This window comes from Zeus faber, assembly GCF_960531495.2.
Source record: "Zeus faber genome assembly, chromosome: 2".
Classification (NCBI taxonomy): Eukaryota; Metazoa; Chordata; class Actinopteri; order Zeiformes; family Zeidae; genus Zeus; species Zeus faber.
The window spans coordinates 4,436,294-4,461,393 of record NC_137189.1 but is presented as its reverse complement, the minus strand read 5'-3'; the positions used below and the strand labels follow the sequence as shown (position 1 = coordinate 4,461,393).

Genomic DNA, 25,100 nt, shown 5'->3' with positions numbered 1-25,100 from the left:
AAACCTTTTGAATATCGACGACAAAACAACAAACGTCACGCACGTCTGCTACCAGAGGCTGCAGTGTTACGCGACGAATGAGAAATGCATGTGACGTGAGCGGCCCGTCCGCCCCGTGTGACTTGACTTGACTTGACTCCGTTCGTCCCGCGGGACTCGAAGGCCGCGAGTGTCGGGAGCAGTTTTGTCCCATGTGACTTGAACGCCGCATTGCTATCTCTCGCCGCTCCCCGTCACCTTTCCCCCGCTACGATGAAAACACGTTTACCCGTAACGTTGCGAACGTGACGCGGCTTCCTTATATCGGGTCAGGGCTTATTCGCTTTCTAACTCGTGCAGATTTTTTATTAGGGCGATAGGGTCAGCTTAGCGTGTGAGTCCCATGTTGTGTAATGGGGGGCTCGTACAGTTAGCCAAGAGGAATCAACCGATCCGGGACAGGTACGGGCTGAACCCCCTTCACGTACTCGCTCCATCTGTGAGTGTCTCTGTCTGTTGACGGTCAGGGGTTGCAGAAAATTGACGAGATTGTCAAGCAAATGCGTATTATTGCTGGCGTCCACGTTTTCCCGGACGCGGGCATCATTAGGTGTCGTTCCAAAAAGTGACCGTCCGCCAACAAGTGATCTCCGGCCGCTGGATTTGTTACAATCTGTTTATATAAAATATAAACTTCATGAATGAAACCAAGTCATGTTGAGGCGTAAACAACTTCCTGTACCACGGTCGGAGCTGCAAACATTCAATTTCGAAAAACTGCATTTTATTGTTTTGGAAGTGCAAAACTGCGTTTTATGAGTTGTATTGTCCCTTTAAATGTGTTTCGGCTGGTAAAAAGGACTGGGAAGGCTATAATCTTCATAGTATTACCCTCATGAACGGAACCACGTCATTTTCAGCATAGACAACCTTTCAGTGACAAGGTAGACGTTGTTATCAATATTTTGCTATCAGTTTTTGGCGGAGGATCGCTTTTTGACCCACCTGTCCTCGGAATTCCTGGTTTCCGGTGGAACGCAGAATTAGTCACAGAAACACGGGCATGGACTTTGAGACTGGGATCAACTGTTAATCTGTCTAAATGTTCAAGAAAAAAAAATTGAATACATAATATAGGTCAGTGGTTCTAAACGTGGGGTCCGGGGACCTCCCCAGTGCCCCGTTCAAGAGTTTCCAGGGGGTCCCCAGCAAAAAGATGAATAGTGAAACATCATCATTATGTCATTAGAGAGTGTACGATAATAAGTGATGTTTTTGAATCACTAACACTGATCATAGGGTGACCCTGTCGAAAGTATAGTGATGCCTATCTCACACAGGTCATCACAGCTTATCCACTTTTATTTTTAATGGCCTCAAAGTAATGGTGTGAGTTGGTTTTGATGGCTTGAGGGAGATAGTAGCGATACAGGATTCATAGTTTATGGTTCCAGTTTCTCTATGTGTCCCTCAAATCCTGGCTTTGATTGAGGATGCAGCCGATATGAGATGGCTGTCATCCCAGTCAAACCGCAGTGGGCTTCTCCCATCTTATTCCCAAAGAGTTCTCTCTCTCTCTCCATCAGATCAAAGGAGCTGCAAACTTGCTCTTGTTGCCATGGGAAACAGCTGCAGCAACAACCTGGGGATCCCACCGGCCAAAGGCCCCAACGCCGTGGGATGCACAGACTTCATGATGGACCACACTGCACAGGTAAGGCCGATCATTTGGGACATTTATTCCAAACGGATCATGTTGCTACTCTACTCTGTGGGCTTGAAATCAATGGAATTAAAAAAAAAATCCAGTACATAGTAATGTACTGGATAAACACAAAGATGAATACTTAAACTAAAAGGTTTTCGTGGTGCTGGTCATTTCCCAACAGTGGACAGTGCTTTTACATTTTGAAAAGGTTTGATTTTCTGCCAATTCTGTTCTCAGGGTTGAACGTTTCCAACCACAACAACAAGAGTTAAGAGTTAAAATGAACATTTGCTTTGAAATGATATGCAGCACATTGGAGATACAAATTAAATATTTATTATTATATTATTATAATTATGAATATTTAAGATATTTCTGACAAATACCTCGATATTGACAATTTGACGATATTCTGGGGATGACTTTTGATGTTTTCATGAGAAATATTTGTGGGGAAAAAAATCATTATTAATGTGGATATTATGACCAACAGGCATTGATTATAACATCTAGAACAGCGTATGGGCGTCAGGAAAACTGAATTTATTTTTTTGTAATACACCCAAAAAGATGACATTTAACTATATAGTAATTTCACAACAACCAAATTCCCAGATATCACATTGTATGATTTACCCGCTGAAACATTTTATCCGACCTATAAGTCGTCGTCGTCATCTTCATCATCATCTCATCTTCCTCGGCAGGGCACATTTTTTCGGCTCTACTACCCCTGTCAGAAGGCGGACACGGCAGAGAAGCCAGACTGGATCCCCAGCAAGGAGTACTTCAATGGCCTGGCGGATTTCATGAAAATCAACAGAACCCTCAGCGAACGCATCTTCAACTACCTCTTTGGTGAATATATCGCGCCACCAGTGGACAAAGCACGTCCAGAGCATTTGAGCCCAACTTCACGTAGACCTTTTTGTGGTTTTTGGTTCCGAAGGATCCTTCAAGATCCCGGCGTTGTTAGACGCTCCTTTCAAGCGGAACGGGAAATGTCCCGTGGTGATCTTCTCCCATGGCCTGGGAGCCTTTAGGTGAGTGCCGCACCCTGACGCTTCAGGAGGGTTTGTACATTATAAACCGTCACAGGGAAATAACTGTTTACTGTTCAGTAAATTGTTGTTGTTGTTTTTCTTTTTTTGCAGGACTTTGTATTCGGCCATATGTGCAGAACTGGCCTCGCAGGGCTTCATTGTGGCGTCAGTGGAGCACAGGCATGTGATACTTTACTAAATAGTTGCTTTATATGTTCATGAGCACAACAACATATCAACATTGACAACAACTTAAACAAAACTTAAGGGGAATAAAAATAAATAAAAAATAAAAAGTAATAAAAATACAGTTACAAACAAAAAACAATTCCTAACATATATCCGTGTTTACATACTTAGCAGCGCTCTGTATATACAAAATAAAATATAACAAAAGTAAATAAATATTCAAAACAAAAAAATGAATATTCATATCAGAATCAGAATCAGAAATACTTTAATAATCCCAGGGGGAAATTACTAATGAATATACATTCAAAACCCTAACCGCCGATGGGAGTTATATAATTAGACCAATCAAGGTTTATGAAATAGACAAAAGCCAACATTACTGTGAATGGTGGTGGTTGTTTTTTTAATAACTTTTCATTTATACAGAAAAGGATTGAGGCCAAATTTTGAATCCTGAGGGGGACAAAAATCTGAATTTTAGTTAATGTGATCTCAGAATTCTGACTTTATTCTGATAATTCTGAGATGAATCTCAAAACTCAACCGATCAATTTCATCAACTTTTTTGTCACATGGCTTTTTATTTCATGCGTCTCAAATCCTCTTCTGTATTTTGTCATTTATGTGTTAATACCATAAACCCTTCACAGCAGGGTTGCTATGAATTAATCTTTTTTTGCAAATTCTGCGTTTGATTGTATACAGTACTTAACAGATTCTGCCTGTACAATATGTGGTGCCTCTGCTGTAATACACGTGTTTTTTTCAGGATTTCTTGAAGGTATTACTTTTTTTTAATATTCTTATACTAAGGCTACTAATCCCAAATACAGTTTAAACCTTAACCACTTATCCTGATATATAACATTTTAGAGCAATTGCGGAAAGCCATTTTTAAACATAGAATTCACTTATCAAAACCCATTATAAACTAGAGTATACCGTGTGTGTGTGTGTGTGTGTGTGTGTGTGTGTGTGTGTGTGTGTGTGTGTGTGTGTGTGTGTGTGTGTGTGTGTGTGTGTGTGTGTGTGTGTGTGTGTGTGTGTGTGTGTGTGTGTGTGTGAGAGAGAATTTTTATTTTTAATTCCAGTGCTGCGCTTTGATGCTGTTTTAATAAACAGTGGTTAATGTTGCAGGATGGGTTCTAATTAAGTGAATTCTATATTTCAGCCATTGTTGTAAAATATTCTTGATCAGGATTAGCAGTGAAGGTAGACACTGTATACTGCATTCTGGATTATTGAGGAACATGAGGGTTTTTTGGATTACCATCCCGACGGTTCACAGTCGCGATTACAGTCGGAGGAAATCCCGGCTGTTCGGGACCCAAGCAGACGGCAACAAAGGGTCGATCTCCATCGGGCGCGGCCACCCCCTCTATAAGCGGCGGTGTGTTTATCTGTGGACAATGGCTCGCACCAGCTCATCACTTTTGTTTCAGTATAGACGGCCTGGGACTGTATGGAGATAAACATAATGGACAGTCTGACGGGCCGTCCTGACCGCCAGACGCAGCCAATATGGCCTCCCAAAAAAAAATCTATTCCATGGAATCCCACATTGATTTACAGTGCAGTGGCACAGAGGCCGACGCAGACAAAGGGGCAAAGTTCATCTGGAGTTGTGACCGACAAAACTGTGAGCGAGAGAGAGAGAAAGGAAGTAAATAGACTGAGTTGGTTACGCCCACCATAACCATGTCATAGAAGGGTTTTAACCTTTTTCTATACTTATTTACCATTACTGCTATTTCGTCCTTTGAATTTTGCAATCAGTTTCTAAGGAATTGGGATGAATTAAATACTGAAATTTAGTAGAAATCCATTTGAAATCATCTGTTAATATGTTTTCCAATTTATCTCTGAAATAATAAAATAATAGTCTTTAAAATAAAGGCCTGCTGATTTTATTTATTTTTATTGTTTACAGGGATGAGTCGGCCTCGGCGACGTTTTTCTACCGTGAGAAGCGCGAGTCGGAGAAGGCGGACATGGCGCCGCACGGATCTCCAGCCTCGGCGCCGCAGAACCTGCAGCAGGAGTGGATGTACTACCGTGCCCTGCAGCACGGGGAGAGTGAGTTCCCACTCAGGAACAAACAGGTCAGAGCCACACACACAAACCACCCAGAGAACCTCACAAGAATGCCACCGGGGCCAAACACTGGAGGGACACGAGTGGACAGAAATGTCACTATCCAAGATAATTATGCGTCAAGCTGAGAAAGAAAAATATGCTGTTGAATTGAAATTCAAATACTATAATAATAATGATAACAACAACAACAACAACAACAACAACAACAACAACAACAATAATAATGATAAATAAAGCTGCAAGCAGCAATACGCGGGGTCCAGGGAAGTCAGCCCTTCGTTAAAGTTCAATGGACGAGTGTGCTTTAGATCTCTGTCAGTGTCATTCTATGATCGGGTGGTGTTTGCAGCTGTGGGTGGGTTTCCTCCGCCCCAACTAACAGCGGTTATCATTCTGAAGTAGGGCTGTATGACTGGCTGAAATGATAATCACGATTATTTTTGTCAATATTGTGATCACGATTATTCATCCATACACCTGCAGGTTTTTTGCAAGAAAAAAAAAACAACAAACAATCATTTAAAGTTTTATATTTAAGACTGATAATTCGTAAAACAGGCAAGTGTAGAACAGTGATGTATGTTTGAATGGAAACTCCAATACGCATCTCAAATGAAACAAATAAAAACAGTGTTTTTATTACCCTCACAGTGTACTCCGTCAACTTATTCATGCGTGCAAGGATTTATACATTTGTGTGTGGTGCCATCTTTGTGAGGTAGTCATTGTTGGTCATCCACAATACTGAACCGCCGATGAAACTCGAACTACATCATGTTGGAACTGCCCCAAATGCAAATCTTATTCAGATTGTCTGTGGGTTTGTCAGATCCATGAGACCTGTGTGCGTCGTCATTTGCCCCTGCGCACGTGTTGCACCGATGACAGAAAATAGTTTTCACTAAATTATTCCACAATAATGGGCAATCCATGACATCCATAGACTACTGACATCAGCCATTGTCCACAGTCAGTTCATTAACAATAACAATAGGTTAAAAAAAGTATTAAACTAATATAAATTGATTTTATTATTATTATTATTGTATAGCACCTTTTATACAAAGTTTGCAACTCAAAGTGCTTTACAGATATTTGGGAATTAATAATTTAAAGTGAATGAATAGTACATTTGAGTAGAAAACACAAAAATCTAATAAAATATAATCAATGTAGTAATAATCATATTAACCTTTATTTAAACAGCTAATTTCATACATAACATGCAATTTATGGGGCTTTACATTAATAAGGAACGAAAAAGACAATCAAACAATATGAAATAATAATGGTAACAAGTCAGTAGTCATAAACGTAAAGGTAAACAAGAAAAATAATTAAAAAAATATATTGTACTCAATTTCCATTTTAGTATAACATTTACTTATTAATATTACATGCAGTGTGGTTGTCTTATTTATTATTTATTTGTATCAATTTTTTCATTGCCTTCTATCACTTGGTGTGTATGAAAGGTGCTAAACAAATAGTTATTATGAGTATTATTATTATTGTTTTAAGTTCAAGTTCAAGAGATTATTTGTCACATACATATACATACGGTCATACATATATGCAGTGAAATGTCATAGACCAAGTCTATAGCAAAGGCTGAAATAGTGGCTAGAGGTAAATAGAGCTGCGAGTGGATTTAAAATCCCTTGCACAGCATGAGACTCATACATCAAGTGATGAGAAATGGGAACCGGTACAATATGAAGCTTTTAATGTGAATACCACATCCCCATTTTCTGCTCTGTCTGCCGAGGCACGTGTTCAGTGTTGTTTTATTCCACTTCCTCATTTGTGCCGGTTGTTTCCTCGCCCTCTCCAGGTGAAGCAGCGAGCGGAGGAATGCGTCCGGGCGCTGGATAAACTCATCGAGATGAACTCGGGGATTCCAGTGGAAAACACACTGCGAACACAGTTTGACTGGGCCACTTTAGAGGTAAGGCACAGTCACAGGGATTATTACCAGGGTTTGGCTGCAACAAATAACATAAAAAAATATCAATCGATCAATCGTATCAACGAAGACGACAAACAAGTAATACAACAAATATAACTACAAATAAGGCGCCCAAACCAAGGGTCACAGCCGAAGGAAAAGTAAAAAAAGAAAAAGTAGACGCAATCAAAGAAAAAGTCCACGTCGGCATTAGAGGAAATCAGATGGCGAGACATGTTACTCCTTCATGACCGAGTTTGATGAAGTTGCATAAAAAATAGAAATGTCAGCAATATTTTGCAGCATTACACTGTTACAAAGGTCAACGGCCATTTCAGTCGGCATCACATGTACAGATCATCCAGATCGTATCAGATCAGAACGTATTAAAAAAAAACACTCGTTAAGCTCAATTTGAGTCATTTGTACTGACTTTGACTTTAAAATGTCAGTCTCAATATATTATCTAATATTTGTATATTGAAATATGAGCTAAATTGGCCTAATTATAATGAGTGAACATAACATTTAGATTTCAGAATATTTTCAAATAAAATGATTTTGAGATTTACAGTTTTCAAAATACTGTGGGGGGGGGGGGGGGGGCCTTAGTTGAAAATGTCTGCGCTAGAGCCTTAAAAACTCTGTTTCAGAAGAATTACACAGTGCTAACACAGCACAACACACAGTTCTTACTACAGATTCCTTACATAATTGATGAGGGACAGAGTTGCTTCTCTCAGCGTTTCTGTAGTGGAAACTCAAACCCATGAGCTTTTTATAAGAAAGTAAACACTGAATTAATCTAAAAAAACGTGAGAAATTCAAACAAAATTTGCAAAGACATTTTGTAGCCAGAAACGCAATCAAAAGTCGGAACGCCTTCTTCCCTGAACTCTTCACCACTGTTTTTCAGGCTGACACCGTTGTGTTTTACTTCCCTGTAACACCCTGTTTCGTTGTGCTTCCTCCTTTCCTCTCTCCGCCAGAACTCCATGGACCTGTGCAGAATCGCCGCCGTGGGACATTCCTTCGGGGGGGCAACTGTGATCGAGTCGCTGTGCAAAGAGGTCAAGTTCAAGTACGTGCAGTAAAATCCAGAACAAGTTTTGCATGACGGCAGGTTGCATTGATTCAGTCCAGGAGGACAATCACCCAGTGATCGCTTGTTGTGCCGTCTGTATGAACAGTATTTGAAATACACACATATCTAGAAAACTGTCAATACCAAAATCAGGCAAAAAAAAAAAGGAAGAGAGACATAATCAATTTTTTGCAGATGTGAATGAAAAACAAAATAAGTTTTACGAACTGAACCTTGTCGGTCGGCCGAGGTTTACGAATGGATTTTAAATAAATGTATTGTAATGTAATGAATGTACGTTAAAGACTCTCCCGCTTCCCGCGTCGGGCGCAGGTGCGGCGTGGCCCTGGACGCCTGGATGTTCCCCCTGGACGACGAGATATTTCCGCGGGTGAGGCAGCCCATCTTCTTCATCAACTCGGAGCGCTTCCAGTGGGCGGGGAACATCAGCCGCATGAAGAAGCTGGAGTCGGCCGCCATCCAGAGGAAGATGATCACTATCAGGTGGAGCTCAGCCACTGCAGCCCTGACTCCATTACCACTTCCTAAATGATTACATTATACCTTTTTTTTTGTTTTATAATAGATGGATAAACACTTCATACATTATTATTGCAGTGTCACAGCAGCTGCAATAATAATGATAAAGTAATGGGATGAGAATATAACAAAGAAAATGGCAATATATTAAGTGCACACAATAAAAACATGGTTATATACACTGAAACTAATGATAAAAATCAAAAATATAACGAAAAAAATGTATATAAAAATGACCTAAAAAATAAACTGGAAAGATTTGGTCATGTACCATAACTAATGAATATAGGAACCTGCAGCTGGAAAACCACCAACCCAGATGACAGGAGAGTTGGTTCACGAAATGTAATTTAACCAGTTCAGCTTCATTTTGATCTGCTTACAACACAGTCAATTAATTATATTATATAATTATAGAACCCAGAATCACGATTGTGGCGCCTCCCCTTGCGGCTGCCTGCGTGAGCACCTTGTGTCGATTACGCACATTTTGGTATGTTTTAGTATTTTTAGAGCTTATAGAGCTTATTGTGCGTAATCACCAGGTGTCATGACATTTCACTGCATATATGTATGACCGTATGTATATGTATGTGACAAATAATCTCTTGAACTTGAACTTGAAATAAACCTGACAGTGAACCAGAAAGAAGAACCTAAATACAAAAAATAATGGTAATGTACAATAAACCATAATGAAAAATAGAATTTTATATATATATATATATATATTATACAATATATATATTTTTTTTTAATTATTTATTTATTTATTTCATTTTATTTTGTTTTATTTTTTCACAAAAAAACAATTGAAAAATAAACCACAGAATGTAAACAGTAAACTGAATGTTGACAATAAACCTCTAAATTAACAGTAAACATATACCTCTGTATCAACAAAATTCATATTCTGGAAGTTGTGCAATTTAGAAGTGATTTTTGCATAATACACAAAACACTGAATTAATGGTCAAATACAAATCTATTTCAACACCCCGCAGTCACGACCCTCCGTTTTGAAAACCCCTGTTTGGAGGAAGGCCTGATGACTTGCTGATGTGCTGACTCAGCGTGTTTTTAAGTTGTCCCTCCCCCTCCACAGAGGCACGGTGCACCAGAGCTTCCCAGACTTCACCTTCCTGACGGGGAACTGGATCGGCAAACTGATGAAGCTGAAGGGCGAGATCGACCCTGAGATCGCCATCGACCTCTGCAACAGGGCCTTGCTGGCCTTCCTGCAGCGCCATCTTGGTAAGGGAAACGCAACCAAACATGGATATCTGTTCTGTTCCAATAACAGACTAAAACAGGACGCGGATTTTGGAGAGTAAGCCAATTGAGAAAAACTAACTTGATTTTCTAAATGATTCCAATAAAGGAAAAAAAAAAAAGTATATGTTAATCTTTATGGACTAACAACCCCGAACTAGTGGTCTAATGGCAGCGATACAAAAATGTTTTTTCCATCCCAGTAGTGCACACACTAGGATTTGGCAGGATGGCGATCACAGGTCAGGGATTGATATTCTGATACTGATATTCTGGCTTTAGAAGATCACAAGACTTCCGGACCACCTCAAATCAAACGTCTGCCAATGACTTAACCCTACAGACAAAAGACCTCCGTATGATTCCCCTTAGATCTTGGGAGATTTGTCTGGGACTCGAAAATCCGAGTGAAAGGCCTTTGGTGTGTAAAACTCATGGATCGGGACCGTACATGGTACCAGCTGTGGGAAAAGTAGTGTCTCCCCTCATCCTGTCTCCTCTGCTTTTTTTTTTTTTTACACTTAAAACTTAAAAATGCTGTTGCAGACCTCGAGAAGAACTTCAACCAATGGGACCCGCTGATTGACGGGAAGGACAAAAACCTCATTCAAGGAACCAATGTGACGATGCTCCAGTCATCCATCTGAACCGGTACCGCTGACCCTCGGTTGGTTTCCAGTCCTGCGCTCCACCGGTCTGGCCTCTGGCCGCAACACAGATACTGAATAAGCTAACGGAAGGAAAATAAGGACGAACGAGTGGCCGCTCGGATGTCTAACTCAAGGTTCAGCTACGGAAAAGTTAGGGCTGGGCCAGAGTTGATCATTGGGAGTCAATCCACATGACAGTGGCATCAGAATCTTTTAAATTGATCCAATATTGAGATAATAGTTTCAGCCGAATGCAATGTGGAGTACAATTGTTGCGGTTATAATATTAAAATTGTAATGAAGATTGCCGCAATATTCAGACATTGAATATACCTCATATGCAGACTTTGTAATCCAAACAAATAGGGAAATATCCAAAAATCGTCACTAACCAGGGTGTGCGGTCTGGTTGCCTCGTAGTCAACCTGCGCGGTACATCTCTATATTTGTTTAGAAATCTTTCGATTGACCTCATTCAATTGTCAAATGATTAAAAAAATAATAATCAGCCATCAAAAGCCAATGCATGATTTGCAACATGGCAACCCCTTCTAAAAGTTGGTGTCCAGCCCTGCTAATTATTTGATTGGATGTACTCACTATCGCCATATAGTTCAATGCAATGAACCTGATATGGGGTTTTAAATTCATTAGAGTAATATATAATCTTAATATATAATTCCAGTTCCTATAACTCCACAATGTTGATATTGTTCCTTGGTGCCCAGCCTGAAGACTTGTCAACACTGCAGGGACCGCTCAGGCTCATCCTTTTTTCACCACCTCACAGCCAGAGCTGACTCAGCAACATGAACCGTTGTGAAATTGCAACCAGTACCAAATGTTCTATCATGACAAGTTCTGTCCCAGAGAATGTATCAAAAAGCAACCCAGAAATACCTATAAAGAACATCTCCCTCGACGGGGAACACAACGCGGTTGCTTTGTGATACGACATTTGAGGTAGGAATTGGACCGAAATATAATTATATTTCTGGATTCTAGAATGCATAGGCAGTCTGACCCCCCTAAGAATGCAGATGTTTGGTAAAATGTCCAGGTTTAATGATTTATTTTATTTTGTACATAATATTTAATCAAACTGAGAAAAAAGTTCACATGAAAAACATTTTAGGAATTCCTAAAAATTGTTAAATGAAGCAAGAAAACAATCATCCAGGTCATTTGACACACCCTGTGCATTCTAGGGTTTAAGAAATGTTGCGCAAATAAGAATTGTCATTGATTTGACAACATGCTATCCGACAATTTAAGTTCTATTCCCAAGAATGGGGACATCTAGCGTGAATGCATATATTCATCTAGTTAAATCCTAAATCTCATTAAAAACACTAATACTTCGAATGTAAGGGGGTGGTGTGTGTGTGAGAGAGAAGTTTTCTAAACTTGACGTGTGATAAGATACATGTACCATGTGCCTTAGCCTCAGCCTCACGACTGTTATTCCCTTGACTTTACTCATCTCGCCACCATCCACCATCATGCAGTTACCGTCTCAAGTATCTTCATTTGTACACAACTGAAATCAATAAATCTTGTTTGTAGACAAATGTGAGTTTGCATTTTTGCTCATTTTGAAATGATCTACCAGGGTTCAGAGCAGCTTTTCAGCACTTTCTAGTTTCCTATAATTACAATTTCCGGGCTTTATGTACAGGCCTCAAGGATCAAGTCTGTGAGAGCAGATTCAAAGAAACAAGTTTCCCAATCTTTACCAAAACTTTAATTTTGCATTTGTTTTTAAAAGTGCACGGTCAGGGGCATGACTCAGAATCACAGAACTGTAATATTTATTGTGCCAACATAAATTGCAATGACCCTCATTCAGTTTTTATAGAAGAACATTTGAGAACTGACTTCCTTAAACAAACAAAATGCATGAACATTTCAGATGTCGAATTGTGTTGACACATTAGTAATTCTTAAAAAGAATTATCTGGAATGCAAGCAGAAGGACACTTATTGGCCTAACTCAACAAAAATAAACATGCTATCTAGGTATTTTTTTCCCCATCCAAAAGGTTCACAGTATTGAAATAGAAAAACCTTTGGCCCCTAGACCACAGAACAGGGCAAATTCACCTGTTTAACAAGGACATCAAATATTTTAGTGCAACAAAAATAAGTCATCTCAAGTCACACCCAACGGGCACATTGACACTTCCACATTCAACTTAAACACTGAGCGATCAAACTAAAACTCGTGTCCTCATCCTCACTGCTCCGCCTGAAACGCTGCTCTGTGCGAGCAGTCCTTGACGACCAGAAAAAGATGGGACACTGATGTGAGCTGAGCCTCTGAAACGGAAAGAGAGGAGCAAAACTGAGAGGATCCACCGGAGGATTCGGCCGAGTGCTTCTTTACTTACCCAGACCGTCATCGGGGTTGGAAGGCCTTTCCTTGATGGGGGCATCTTTTAAATCCTAGAAAAATATAATCCCAGTCAGAAAAGGGGTCGAAAGACGAAGGTCACCACAGGGTTCTTTGTCAGTTTCCATTGTGAAATCACTGCATATGTTATTTGTAGATTTAAAGATTTTGGACGGTGTTGACTTAATACATACTCTGTGGTGTGAGAAGTAATCAGGTCATTTTTGAGTCACAAGTATAAATAACCTAAGATAAGTCCACCATTCCACATTTTGTACTTTATATCAACTCTCAAAGAGCTTCAGACACGCTCAGCTCCAAGTGTTGATGGTCTCACAATGACAATTTATTCTTTGATAAATGTATTGGAGTAAAAAGGTCAAACATCTGCTGAGAAGTATAGAGTTTGACAAAATTGACCCTGAGTACAGTACTGTAGAGAGGGGCGAGTGTAGTTACCGTGTACGGAATGGGAGCTTGGTCGGACCGATGGTCCCTTGTTAGACTTTCAGCCCCATGTCCCCGTTCCAGGTGAACGACTGCAAAACACCCATGAATCACGACGACACAAATACGTGTTTAAAAGAAAAAGAAAAAAGTTTGATGTGTAGACAGTTTAGAATAAGCGCCGTTTAAGAAAAAAAAAAAGCAAGCAACAAGAGCGGTGGTCCGCTTCATTCAGGTTAATAGATTGCTGGATTATTAATGGACCAATACCCAAAGGGAATCTGATATTGGTGCTGAAACATGACACCAGCCACACCAATAAAAACAAACTTTTTATTTTTAAACATAGAACTATGTATGCACTTTGCTATTATATGTCAACCATTATTTATATTCACTCCAGTCCAAGTCTATGCTCTAAAACAAATGTGTCTGTTCAGTACTCTGCATTGGATGACACCAGAGTACTTATGATCTACAACTGACATTTGTACGGTTCAAGTCGGCATTAAAAAGACCCACTAAGTCATTATTAAAAAAGACACAAAAGTGTTAGATTCTATAACGAGGGGATCGCGGTTCTTACCTGTGAACTGTTCTGCAGAAAAGGCCTCTGTGGTCTCTGCCACATTATCCTTCAATAAAATAGAAAAAGCAAAGGAAAAAAAAAAAACAGTCAAAGAAAAGTGATTTTCTGGTTTTGTGTACAGACGCCGACTTCTCCTACCGTTTCCTGAGGATGAGCAGTGTCTCCCAGCTCCACGTCTGCTCCCAGCGCTGTGGAAAACACACGCAAGCAGGGAGGTACAAAGTAGTGCATCTCGACATTCCAAGGATCAGGACATTTATTTGTGATTCAACGTAGCATCCAACATCCACACTAGAGCCCTTTTCCCACTTGCACTGAAAGTTGTAAATCTACTGGCAATGTTCCGTATTTGCATAATGCGGGAACAGGAGCCGGTCTTGACGTTCCATAAAAGTCATTCTGTAAATTTCCTCACTCCCGACCTAGTATTACTTACCGTAAAATGCCAGTACAGCTCTGAATGGAGGTTTTTACGAATATTTATTTCGTACAAATATTTCAGAAGTTTTTGTTTTAGAGAAAAAAAAAAAAACAGAAAAAAAACAAACACATTTGTATCAATGGTGAGTCCGACAGAGCTGTGAAGCGCCGCTGCAAAGACGAGAAACTGAAACAAGTCCAATATCTACAGAGACGGATCTTAAATTCTGATATTCTAAAATTTTATTTTTCTTCTTAAAAGTGCCACTCAGACCCGAGACGTCTTTTACAGTTCAAAGTGTGGGGACATCGGGCACAAGCGCTGCTCTTGCCCGCCAGCTGCACCAGAGTGTAGGATAGGTTGAAAATGATCACACTGATTTTAATAATATTGGGTTAGTGTTATTAGATCCAGGGACGGATCATCAGCGGCGGAAGGAGTCCGTCTGGGAGGGGCAGGAAGACAGGGAACGAAGCGCTGGTCTAAAAACTAAACAGATTGTTTCCTTGTCTCCCGTGATATTAGACACCTCTCACGTGAGCATTACATACTGTATCCGTAACAGTCATTTATGTGGGAACAGACTCCATACGGAACTTCTCCATGAAGCAGGCCAATGAAGGAATAACTACCTACTGCCTTTGCAGGATATTTTTTAATCCGGCATGGATACAATTTGGGAAAGGGGCTTATGATACTATTTAGTACACCTATTTAGTACGAGAGTGTTGTACGCAGTGTGTTACGCATCAGATGGTATGGATGGCATACTACACACAGTCATGAATATTTATTACAGGGCACACATACTGGAATGTTTTCCAGTATATAAAAAGTAAAACAGTCAGAGATTTTGATTTTGTTCAAATTGGCAAAAAAGTAATGGATTCTTTCAATTGGTTGACTAAATATCAAGAAGAGCAACAAACCAGAATGTTCCTCCTCACAGTAAGGGCTCTCCTCTCCAACTGGCAGCTTCTAGAAATAACCAGGTCATTATTACGATTGTGACGTTCACATCCTTAAAACAATCCAGTCAGCAGACGGAAGTAGTGTAGCTACCTTTTTCTGTGCCAGAGGAATCGCAGTCTCCTCCTGTGAAGCCACATTTATACCTTCTCCCCATTCTGCAGAATGAGCAGCTGCCAAGACAAACATCAAAAATACACAACGTCAAATACACAAGTTGAAATTTTGAAAGATTTTTTCCTGAACAAAATTATTATTTTTTTATGTTCATGTATTGGATGTTAACTGGCCAGAATCATTTCTTAAGTGTCACAATCACAGCAACGTTCTTGCTATTTGGGATTTTGTTGTGAGGTCATTATATAAAGGAACACTTTACAAGTTAAAATTGGACCTGTTGATGTTTGAATCTCCAAAATCACCTAGAATTATTACAGTGTCTGTAGGTATCAGAGCTAAATGTAATACTAAAATAACCTTTTAAAAAGAACATAGTTAAAAGTATTAGATTAAGTGGTTTCAGGTTTAACATCAGAAATGTTGACTGATGCAGAAGAATCAAGTTAAAATTTATTTTGGCAAAGAAATAAATGGACAAATAAAATCAGATAAAATGTTTCTGTTAATCGTAAGGACCTGCAGACCGGTATCCAATCCAAGACACCATATAAACCGCAAAAAATAAAATAAAAAAATAGAAGAGTGTCAAGCCAGCAATGGCTGTGCCATGCTGTGCTCATGCCTGCTGAATGTTGACCTAGAAGGTATACTTTGGATTTCAAAGAGTATTCATTACTCACCATTACAGTTCTGTAACAGCATAAAGAGCAAAGCAGATTCATCCTGGAGCTAAATGCAAGCAGAAAAACGTTTCAATCCGCACACAATCAAACTGATGTACAGGGAGAAATATGACAACTTGGGGAGATAACATTTTTGAAATGAATAAATAAAATGAAAAATGCAATGTGAAATGAAACATTCAAACACAACTACCAATCCTATAAAGACTGGTCATATAGATGAGGGATGGCCCAACATCACACTATCTCTCCCGAGTTCTAAACTAAAGTATTGAATGACACCTAGTACTGATCCAAGCCGTTACCATAACAGTAAACAAATTGGCAGAGCACAATGATTGATTTTTCTCCATTAGAGACATCCAACATGCTTCAGAAAAGCACAAGCATCATCAAGTCACTTTTCTTTCATAGCTGACATTGTATTAACTCTCAGGATTAGATATTTTGTATTAACAATGTTCTGACACTGATTCCTTATCGTAGCCTGGTATCGGTCCAATTTCTGATATTCCTATCATTCCATCCATGCTGTATCCATGCTTTGATGTACAGTATGCATCCCTGCATTTCAAATGCTGTAAATTGAAACATTACAACACAAGTTACCATTTCACCAACTCCTGCAAGTGTGTCCTCACAGTCACTCTGTTCAACCAAATCTGTAAATATATAAAAAGGCAGAAATAGCAAATGAACACAAAATGAATTTGATACAATCCTCAGGACATTTTATCAAGTGTCCTATACTGATTACAAATGTTTCCTTTTCTTGATGGTTCATTATGGTATGATTTCAGTGTGAAGCATTGATTATTCTTTGTTCCTAAAATGTGGTATGAAATAGTTTGAATATACATTGACCTTGAATCCACGGCAAAGAGTACTAGGAACTTACCCAGTGACTCCTCAAAAGACGTGGCACTGTCATCGGTAGGAGTCTGAAAAACCAGCATGAGAAAATCTGGTAAATGAACCTTTAACACAATCATTTGTGGCATTTGTGGTGGTCTGGGATAAGGACACATCAACACACTGGTTGTTTTGTTTCACCAACCTGCTCAGAGTCCAGTGACACAGTCACAAATATACTTTCAGGATCAACCATCATCTCAATATCATAATCAACCAGCTGAGCCTGGCAATGAAAATATTCATATTAGTACATAGGCTGAACTCAGCTAGAAAGGAGAACAAAAGTGGAATTTAATATAAATTATATAAAAAGGTGCGGTGGAGTATACACTGATCAGCCACAACATTAAAACCACCACTAATAACCACCACTATAGTGTGTAGCTCTCCCTTGTGCCGTCAAAACAGCTCTGACCCGTCGAGACGCGGACTCCACAAGACCTCTGAAGGTCTCTTGTGGTATCTGGCACCAAGACGTTAACAGATCCTTTAAGTCCTGTGAGTTGGATCGGGCTTGTTGTTCCAGGATATCCCACAGTTGCTTGATAGAATCAGACTCTAACCCCTGCCATCCACATCATGTAAAAGAAAATATGATTCATCAGACCAGACCACCTTCTTCCATTGCTCCATGGTCCAGTTCTGACACTCATATGCCCATTGTAGGCACTTTTGGCGGTGGACAAGGGTCAACATGGGGACTGACCGTTCTACGGCTACAAAGCCCCATAGACAGCAAGCTGCAATGCACTTTGTGTTCTGACACCTTTCTATCATAACCAGCATTAACTTTTTCAGCAATTTGTGCTACAGTAGCTCTTCTGTGGGACCGGACCAACGGGCTCCCCACGCACATCAATGAGCCTATGGGGGCCTATGATCCTGTCGCCAGTTCAGCAGTTGCCCTTTCTTGGACCACTTTTGGTCGGTATTAACCACTGCATACAGGCAACACCCCAATAAGACCTGCTGTTTTGGAGATACTATGTGAACTGACTGTTCACTTGCTGCCTTGTAGATCCCACCCTTTGACAGATGCCATTGAAACGAGATGAGCAATGTTATTCACTTCACCTGTCAGTGGTTTTGATGTTGTGGTTTATGGGTATATATACACACATCAGCAAAGTGATAACTGATCGTTGACTCCATATATTTATTCTCTGATCAAGGTTTTGAGATGCCTGTGGTCAGATTTTAAATTATTCAAAAACAGTATATATGAAGACTTGTGTTTTATTTATTGATGAGTGCCACCTTCCCCCCTCTTTCATGGAGCCGTTTCTTTAGGCTGAGAACCCACTAAGAATTAATTTGCACACATGCCCTTCTTCACAATATTATTTCAATGCAGATTTACTGGTCTTTGCGATTGCATTTATTTCAAAGAAACGATCTACTAACTACTCTACTAACAAACACTGATATTTAAAATACAAATAACCTATAGCAAATAGAGGCAATACTCAGAGGCAATCTCTTCACAAACCCACATGTATGTCTCAAACTGGAACATAAGACATTAATAGTAACATATTCCTCTGACATTTACCACACTGCAGTCCTTCAGGTTCTTCAAGATCATTGCTTTGCACCAACGCAGCAAAGCTGGTGACCAGAGGACACAAGGGGAACCAACTGGGAGAACTTCCGCAGCAGGTCTTAGTTGGCCAACCTCTATTGACAGATGACAAAAGACAAGATGCAAAATATCAGTTTACACCTGGTTGTTTTGAACTCTGGTCAGATTACCAAATCCTATTCATACAAATCAGACAAGCAAGAATTATAGTTTAGCATCCAGTTTATGATTAAGATTGTGTGATCATGTCAATACTACGCCCCTAACTGCTCCCCGGGCACCGCTATATGGCAGCCCACTGCTCCTAGATACATTAGTTACTAGGATGGATAAAATGCATAGAAATGCATTTTGTTGCTTCAGTACGTGTACTCTGTAATGACAATTAGTTGAATCTAATCTATGAAATTCTGAGATAGTGTTCAATTAAAGATTTTCCATATATATTTAGGACAATTATGAACATATTTAGTTGACTTTTTACCCCCACATTGTACACCTATATCTAGCATTTAGGTCTGGGCAACATGAAACAATGTGTTATTAAAATAGACATTTTAATGTCTGAGTGTCAATAAGCTTATATAGCTGACATAATACAGAAAATAGAGGCTCATCATGACAACATTTAATTACCAACCCAAATCTAGAAGAACCAAGTAAAAAATAAAAATAAATAAAGAAATTAACTGCATAACTCACCAAAATCTGAATGAAGAGCAGTGTCGCCTTCCTCGTTGTGGGCATTCCTCACTTTAAGCAAAAATTCCAACTGAGTAGCTGCAGTCTCAGGCTCTGCCTCACGCAGGGGAATGCATCCCTCTCTGGTTTCCAGCTTGTCGGACATGGCAGGAGAACGCTCTGCTCCCTCAGCCAGAGCATCAATGCAGATCTGGGGGACTCCATCATATTTCTTCTGAATTTGGTCAGTTGTTGGCCCTTCAACCTCCTCATGAACATCATCTAGGTGATGAGTGTTTGGACCAACAGTTTGTTCTTTGTCTTCATCAGATGTACAACTTCCCTGTTCACCATGTCCATTAGTTGAACATTGCTCAATTTGATTATTGTCGAGATCATCTGACCAAGGTTGATGGACATTATCATTGGTATGAGCTTCAGATACCACTTCCACAACCTGGCTTGAAACCAGCTCTGTCCAACTCTTGAGCCATGTGGCTGGTTGAGGTTTGTTAGTTTCATCAACTTCCACTAGAATCTGATCCATCACCTCATTTTGAATACTGGCCAAAGACTCGGGCTGGACAGGAGCCTCAGAGCTAGCACTGTTCTCTGGCATAAATGTCAGTTCTGATAACTCATGAGTCCACCGTTCATCGCTATTATCACTCTTCGATTCCACAGATCCAATGACCATATTGATTTCTGCAGCAATGGCATCCTCAGGTTCCTCTTGCAGGTGAGACTGTGGCATAGCCCCATCACATAAGAGTAATTTGTGTGAACCAGATAATTCAGTAGCATCAGTGTTGCTTTTATTTTTGGAGCTTTTCCAATATGCCCTCATCATCTCATTGATGTTGTTGCCTTCACATTCTACCTGAACAATGTATCTTAATGTGCCATCTTTTCTTGCTACTCTCAGTACACTCAGTTGTAACAACTTATCGGTTATTAGCTCTGATAAGCAATTTACTGTGCCATTTTCCCAGCATCGGTTTACATCGTCAAAGCCATCAAGCTCACATAGAAATGCCTGTGTTGGTATTTCAACCAGCCCAGATGAAATTTGTCTCACATCCCTAATGTTGACTTGGGAGCAATTTCCATAGTCCACAAAGTGAATGGAAAGCATGTCTCCATCTCTGCTGATGACCTCTCCGCGATACCACTGCTTATCAGCAAACAGAGCAATGCATGGGCTACCATGGGAGAGAAGGCTGGCATCAACAGGCACATGGTGTACGGCATGTCCCTCTTCTGAAAGGTACGTTGTGATCTTATTGATATCATCAGTGCTTGTAGAGTGACACCAAAAGGATTTAGGCGATGCTATGCTTGTAACATAAACATCAAATTTCTGACCTTCTGAAATGTGAGCTTTATGGTAACACAAAGGCTTCAAACTTGGCTTCTCGGGTGGCATCTCTCTGGTGATATGGGTTTGGCTAGGCTTTTCTTTTATTTGAGCATTTTTCTCTGGAGTTGCATCAGGAAAACCACTTTGATTGGTGGGCATTTTACACAGGACCTTCATACCACAGTATTCAAGACTGACTTCCCACACAGATCCCAAATTCTTGAGAAATGTACATTTCAGCTTACTGAGAACATCTTTTTTGAAAGTGGACACAACCTCTGGATTGAGTGTCATTTCTTTTCCAAGATCCGCAGCTTCACTCAGAAGACAATGTGTACTGTAAACAGGTAGCTGCAGGAATCGTTTGTGCAATCTACCGATCTGTGAAATCGAAACTGTTGCTGTATTTCCAAAGTCAACAAACTCAACCCGAACGAGTCCATTTCCCTGGATTCCTCTCAAAACCGCACGGTACCATGACAAATCCTCTGGGAACACTGCCTGGACAAGGTCACCTGGATGCAAGGCTTTCAAGTTGATCGATTTAACAGTTGAATGACTATTGTTGAGCTGCTCCACGACTGACAAAAGGTCATTCTCCTCCCTGGCAAGTTGCACATAGAAACTTAGTGGACTGTCGCAATATGAGACAAATACATCCGCTTCTGTACCTGGTGTTATTGACTTCGGGGGCAGATCTGTGAGTTTTGGGAGGGGTTCCATCTCAGGTTCAAGTATCACTTTGCTTGTTTGACACCCTGCGCCATGTAATTTGGACGTGTAATTGCTTTCTGTAGACATGATCCATTTTACTGGTTCAGTAGAATGAGACTCCACTGCATCAGAGCCACTTCTGACACTCCTGGGTGTCCCTCTTGCAAGCTGTCTTTGGTGTGGTGTTTTGTATATCTGTGATGGTTGACTCTTTGCTTTCTTTGTTTTAACTCCAATGGTGCTTAATGGTTTGGGTGCAGAAGCGTGTGCATCATCTCCCACCACTGTGGCACATAGTAGGGCAGCTTTTGAAGCATGCTGTGCATGACTGGAATCCTCAAATGAAGTTCTAGCCTGGTAGATATTTGGCGTTTTATCCTCAAGTAGATGCATATTTTTGATTTTCAAGTTGACTTGGGTTTTTCTGTAATATAGTTCAACCAGTAGTTTACCACTCTGTTCTTTCGCCACTACCAGAGCTCTGAAAGATTGATTTGTTGCATTGGTTTTAAACCAGTCATTTCCCTCACTTGAAACATTGGCAGGGACATCGATGAGACCACATTCAACTGCTTGCACAGGCACAGACATGATATCACTAGCCTCCTTGGGAATTGGAAGCAGGTCAGTTTTGTCCACTTCAATAGTGTTTCCATAATCCACAAAATGGACGAGAATGGATGGCTGTGTGGCCTTGATCTGTCCCCGATACCAGAGGTCATCAGTGTATTTGGCAAAGCACAGAGCCCCGAAGGTTGTTGGGAGTTTCGCATTTTTAAGTGTGTCACACATGCTGTGTAACTTCAATGTGAGGTCTTCCAACACATCAGTATTCCTGTCAAGCTGGCAATAAAAATGATTGATGCCATGTACTGATGTCACAGTAATCAATTCCTCTGTACCTCTTTTGATGTTGTGCGATGAATAGCAGTATGTATCCAGTCGGAAAGAGGACCCAGAGACTTCTTTCGCAGGTGCATTATTGACCAGCTGCACCATGCGAGTGCAGACACTTTCAAAGGGAGTTTGTAGATCCACAATGTTAAAGACACCCTTTTGCTCATTATACATTATGGAGTATATAGTGCACTTTAAAATGATATGGCTGGATGCAGCAGTTTCCACAAAGTCTTGGAACTGAGCTATGGCTCGCTTATCCCAGTCCTTCATCAGTGATGTGGGCTCAAAAGGGTTGTAAAGACTGCATCGAAACGCTTGACCTTTCAGATTTAGGAATGGTTGACTTATTCTCCTCAGGTCATAGAGGGAGACTGTCTCCATCTGGCCATAGTCAACAAACAACACATCTACAAAGGCTGTCACATGCTTCTTAATTACAATGGCTCTGTACCACATCCCATTGTCAGGATGGCAAGCAACACATGCAGTTTCCACAAATGGCTGATACTGGCTACCAGCGTAGAAGGTCTGCATGTCTTGCATTAGCAGTTTCAGATGTCCTGCACTTTGTACCAGCTGGCACCAAAATGAGTTTGGGCTTTGGAGGTATGAAACATTGACATCAAGGGCACTTCCTAATGGAAACATGTGCTCTTGAAAGATGGGCCTGCTTTCATTCATTTTAGGGTTGACAGAAATGGAAATATTACTGCTCTCATAAGCTTCATGAGATGTGGTACCTGGATTCAGTACAACAGGTATCTTGGGATTTGGAATGGCTACTTTGCATTTGAGCTCAATTTGTTGCTGACCAGTCTCTGCAAAGCCAGAACTGCACATCAGCCTACTCACATCGCTCTCTCTGCGAGCTATTGAGTCTATTAGCCGAACAACATAACAGTCCTCACACTTGGAGATCACTTGCACTGTCAGGAGTTTATCCATGACTGATCTGCTGAAAAACTCAATGTCTTTCACACTCCATGAGTCATTTTTTGGCTTAACCCCAGCCAGCTTACATTTTAAAGCAAGCCGTGGGAGTGTTTTGAACATTTCAGGAAGAGCCCTGATGCTGCTCCTTTCAATCACTTCAGTGTTTCCATAATCAACATAGAAAACCTTTATTTTGGTCTCACTGACTTCAGACACTATTGATCTGTAGAAAACACCATCTGGTGCTTTGGCAGCACAGTAGAGGCCAACAGCGGGACATCTCACGATGTCTTGATTTTCAGAATTTCTGTAATATTCAGAAATGCCACCCAAGAGTAGACCAAAATCAATAGCATATTTCTGTGTTTGAATCCAGAACTCAGATGGAGTTGAAACATGATAAACAACTGCCACAACAGATGAATTTAGAGGCAGATCATCATCAACTGGTAACCTCCCTCCAATCCCCTTCCCTTTTGTGCCATCTACAGCTTTTGTAGAAGTCTGTGATTCCCTTTGGGCTTCATTCTTTGGTTTACTGGAATAACTGCAGATGGCATAACCTCCACAGGACTTTTCACACTCAAGCTGGCTCCTCTCATAAGAGTCAAACATAGCATTTATGTTTTGGTTTTCATCGCAATAGAGCGTGACATAGTGAACTCCCTCAGACAGGCTTTGGTATTCAAATTTGGCAATCACAGTCTTGTACAGGAGAAGGGATTTAAGATAACTAATCTGGTTTGCTGTCCATCCCACACCGTTGTCAATTATGCCATGCAGCGAGGTGACGTACGTTACCACCGGCATTCTGAAAAACTCAGAAGCCAGTGGTTTTACATTGTCCATATGTACAAACTGTTTCTTACCATAGTCAACATTAAGCACTTCCACCACACTGTTTGTAGGAACGACCCGCTGTAAAACAGACCGGCACCACCTACCATCACTTCCTCTTGCAGCACAAGGGGATCCAAGCATAAGAGGGCCGACAAAACCAGAAATTGCTCTGCAGTCATAATGTTGTGTGATCTGCTCTGTGAGTTTCTTAAGCTCTTGTGAGAACACCTTCAGCTGGCAGAAAACTCTAAGAGGGTTAGTCACTTCTGTGATGATAACGGTTTCCACAGTTCCTTTGGGCAGCTCTGGGTACATGAATGTTTGCCGTTTCTCTATTGGTTCTCTCATGTCCAAGGGTTTGTTTCCTGTGGGCACTGTCCAGTGCTCTGTGAACATCGTTTCTCCTCTGTCATAATGTAGTGACTTGTACACATAGTCCTTGAACTTTTCAGGAGATAACTTTCTGGAGAATCCCATTTCATGCATTTGTTTTTCTATGCAAGGGATGTGCAGGAGAAAGGTTCTGTCTGGCACCAGCACATCTTGCACAAATGCATTCATAGACCTCCCTGAAAGTGTTTTAAGAAACTCCAAAGCCATAGCAGACCACCTATTCTCAGTTGAGAGGGGCAGAACATTGGACAAAACGCAGAATTCCACTTCAGGTGGAAGTTTGAAGTGCTCTTTCTCACTCCATGCCAGCATACTGGTGGTGGTGCCCAGCATCCACCCTTTGTCAATGAGGAACACTCTGTAATTTGAGCCATTTCTTGAAACTATGCGTGACCTGTACCAAGTAGTATCCACCTGGACCAAGCACTGGTCTCCAGGATTTCCCTCAAATTCACAAAATAGGTTTTGAGGAGATTGAATGCTTTGTTGCAAGTACTGATGGTCTGCTTTCCTCTCTTGGCTGAGGTTTCCCCATAGCTCAACCAGCACACAGGTGGGATTCAAGTTTATTCTGGTTATGAGAACTGTAATGTGTGATCCGGGCGGTGGGAGTCCAGGAATGGAAATTTTGATTGTAGGTGAAGTCAT

General features: G+C 40.6%; 2 protein-coding genes across 4 annotated transcripts; one reads left to right on the top strand and one right to left on the bottom strand.

Moving 5' to 3' along the window:
• Nucleotides 1-177: 177 nt before the first annotated feature.
• On the top strand, nt 178-14,154 carry pla2g7 (phospholipase A2, group VII (platelet-activating factor acetylhydrolase, plasma)). 3 transcript variants are annotated; one of them, XM_080024599.1, is made up of 12 exons: nt 252-441; nt 1,566-1,693; nt 2,395-2,545; nt 2,637-2,730; nt 2,842-2,910; nt 4,853-5,024; nt 6,854-6,967; nt 7,957-8,048; nt 8,385-8,555; nt 9,697-9,845; nt 10,410-10,530; nt 14,063-14,154. In XM_080024599.1, exons 2-11 carry the CDS (start codon nt 1,598-1,600, stop codon nt 10,508-10,510), a joined length of 1,209 nt encoding a protein of 402 aa, XP_079880725.1. In that variant the 5' UTR covers nt 252-441; nt 1,566-1,597; the 3' UTR covers nt 10,511-10,530; nt 14,063-14,154. The 3 variants fall into 3 exon arrangements, with proteins under 3 accessions (XP_079880726.1, XP_079880725.1, XP_079880724.1); XM_080024600.1 differs by lacking the exon at nt 14,063-14,154 and having other exon boundaries at nt 178-307; nt 10,410-12,045; XM_080024598.1 differs by lacking the exon at nt 14,063-14,154 and having other exon boundaries at nt 10,410-12,045.
• On the bottom strand, nt 12,750-25,100 carry tdrd6a (tudor domain containing 6a; the record flags this gene model as incomplete). Its single annotated transcript, XM_079996607.1, has 4 exons — nt 12,750-12,832; nt 12,904-12,958; nt 15,478-15,504; nt 21,741-25,100. 4 exons carry the CDS (start codon nt 25,098-25,100, stop codon nt 12,750-12,752), a joined length of 3,525 nt encoding a protein of 1,174 aa, XP_079852733.1.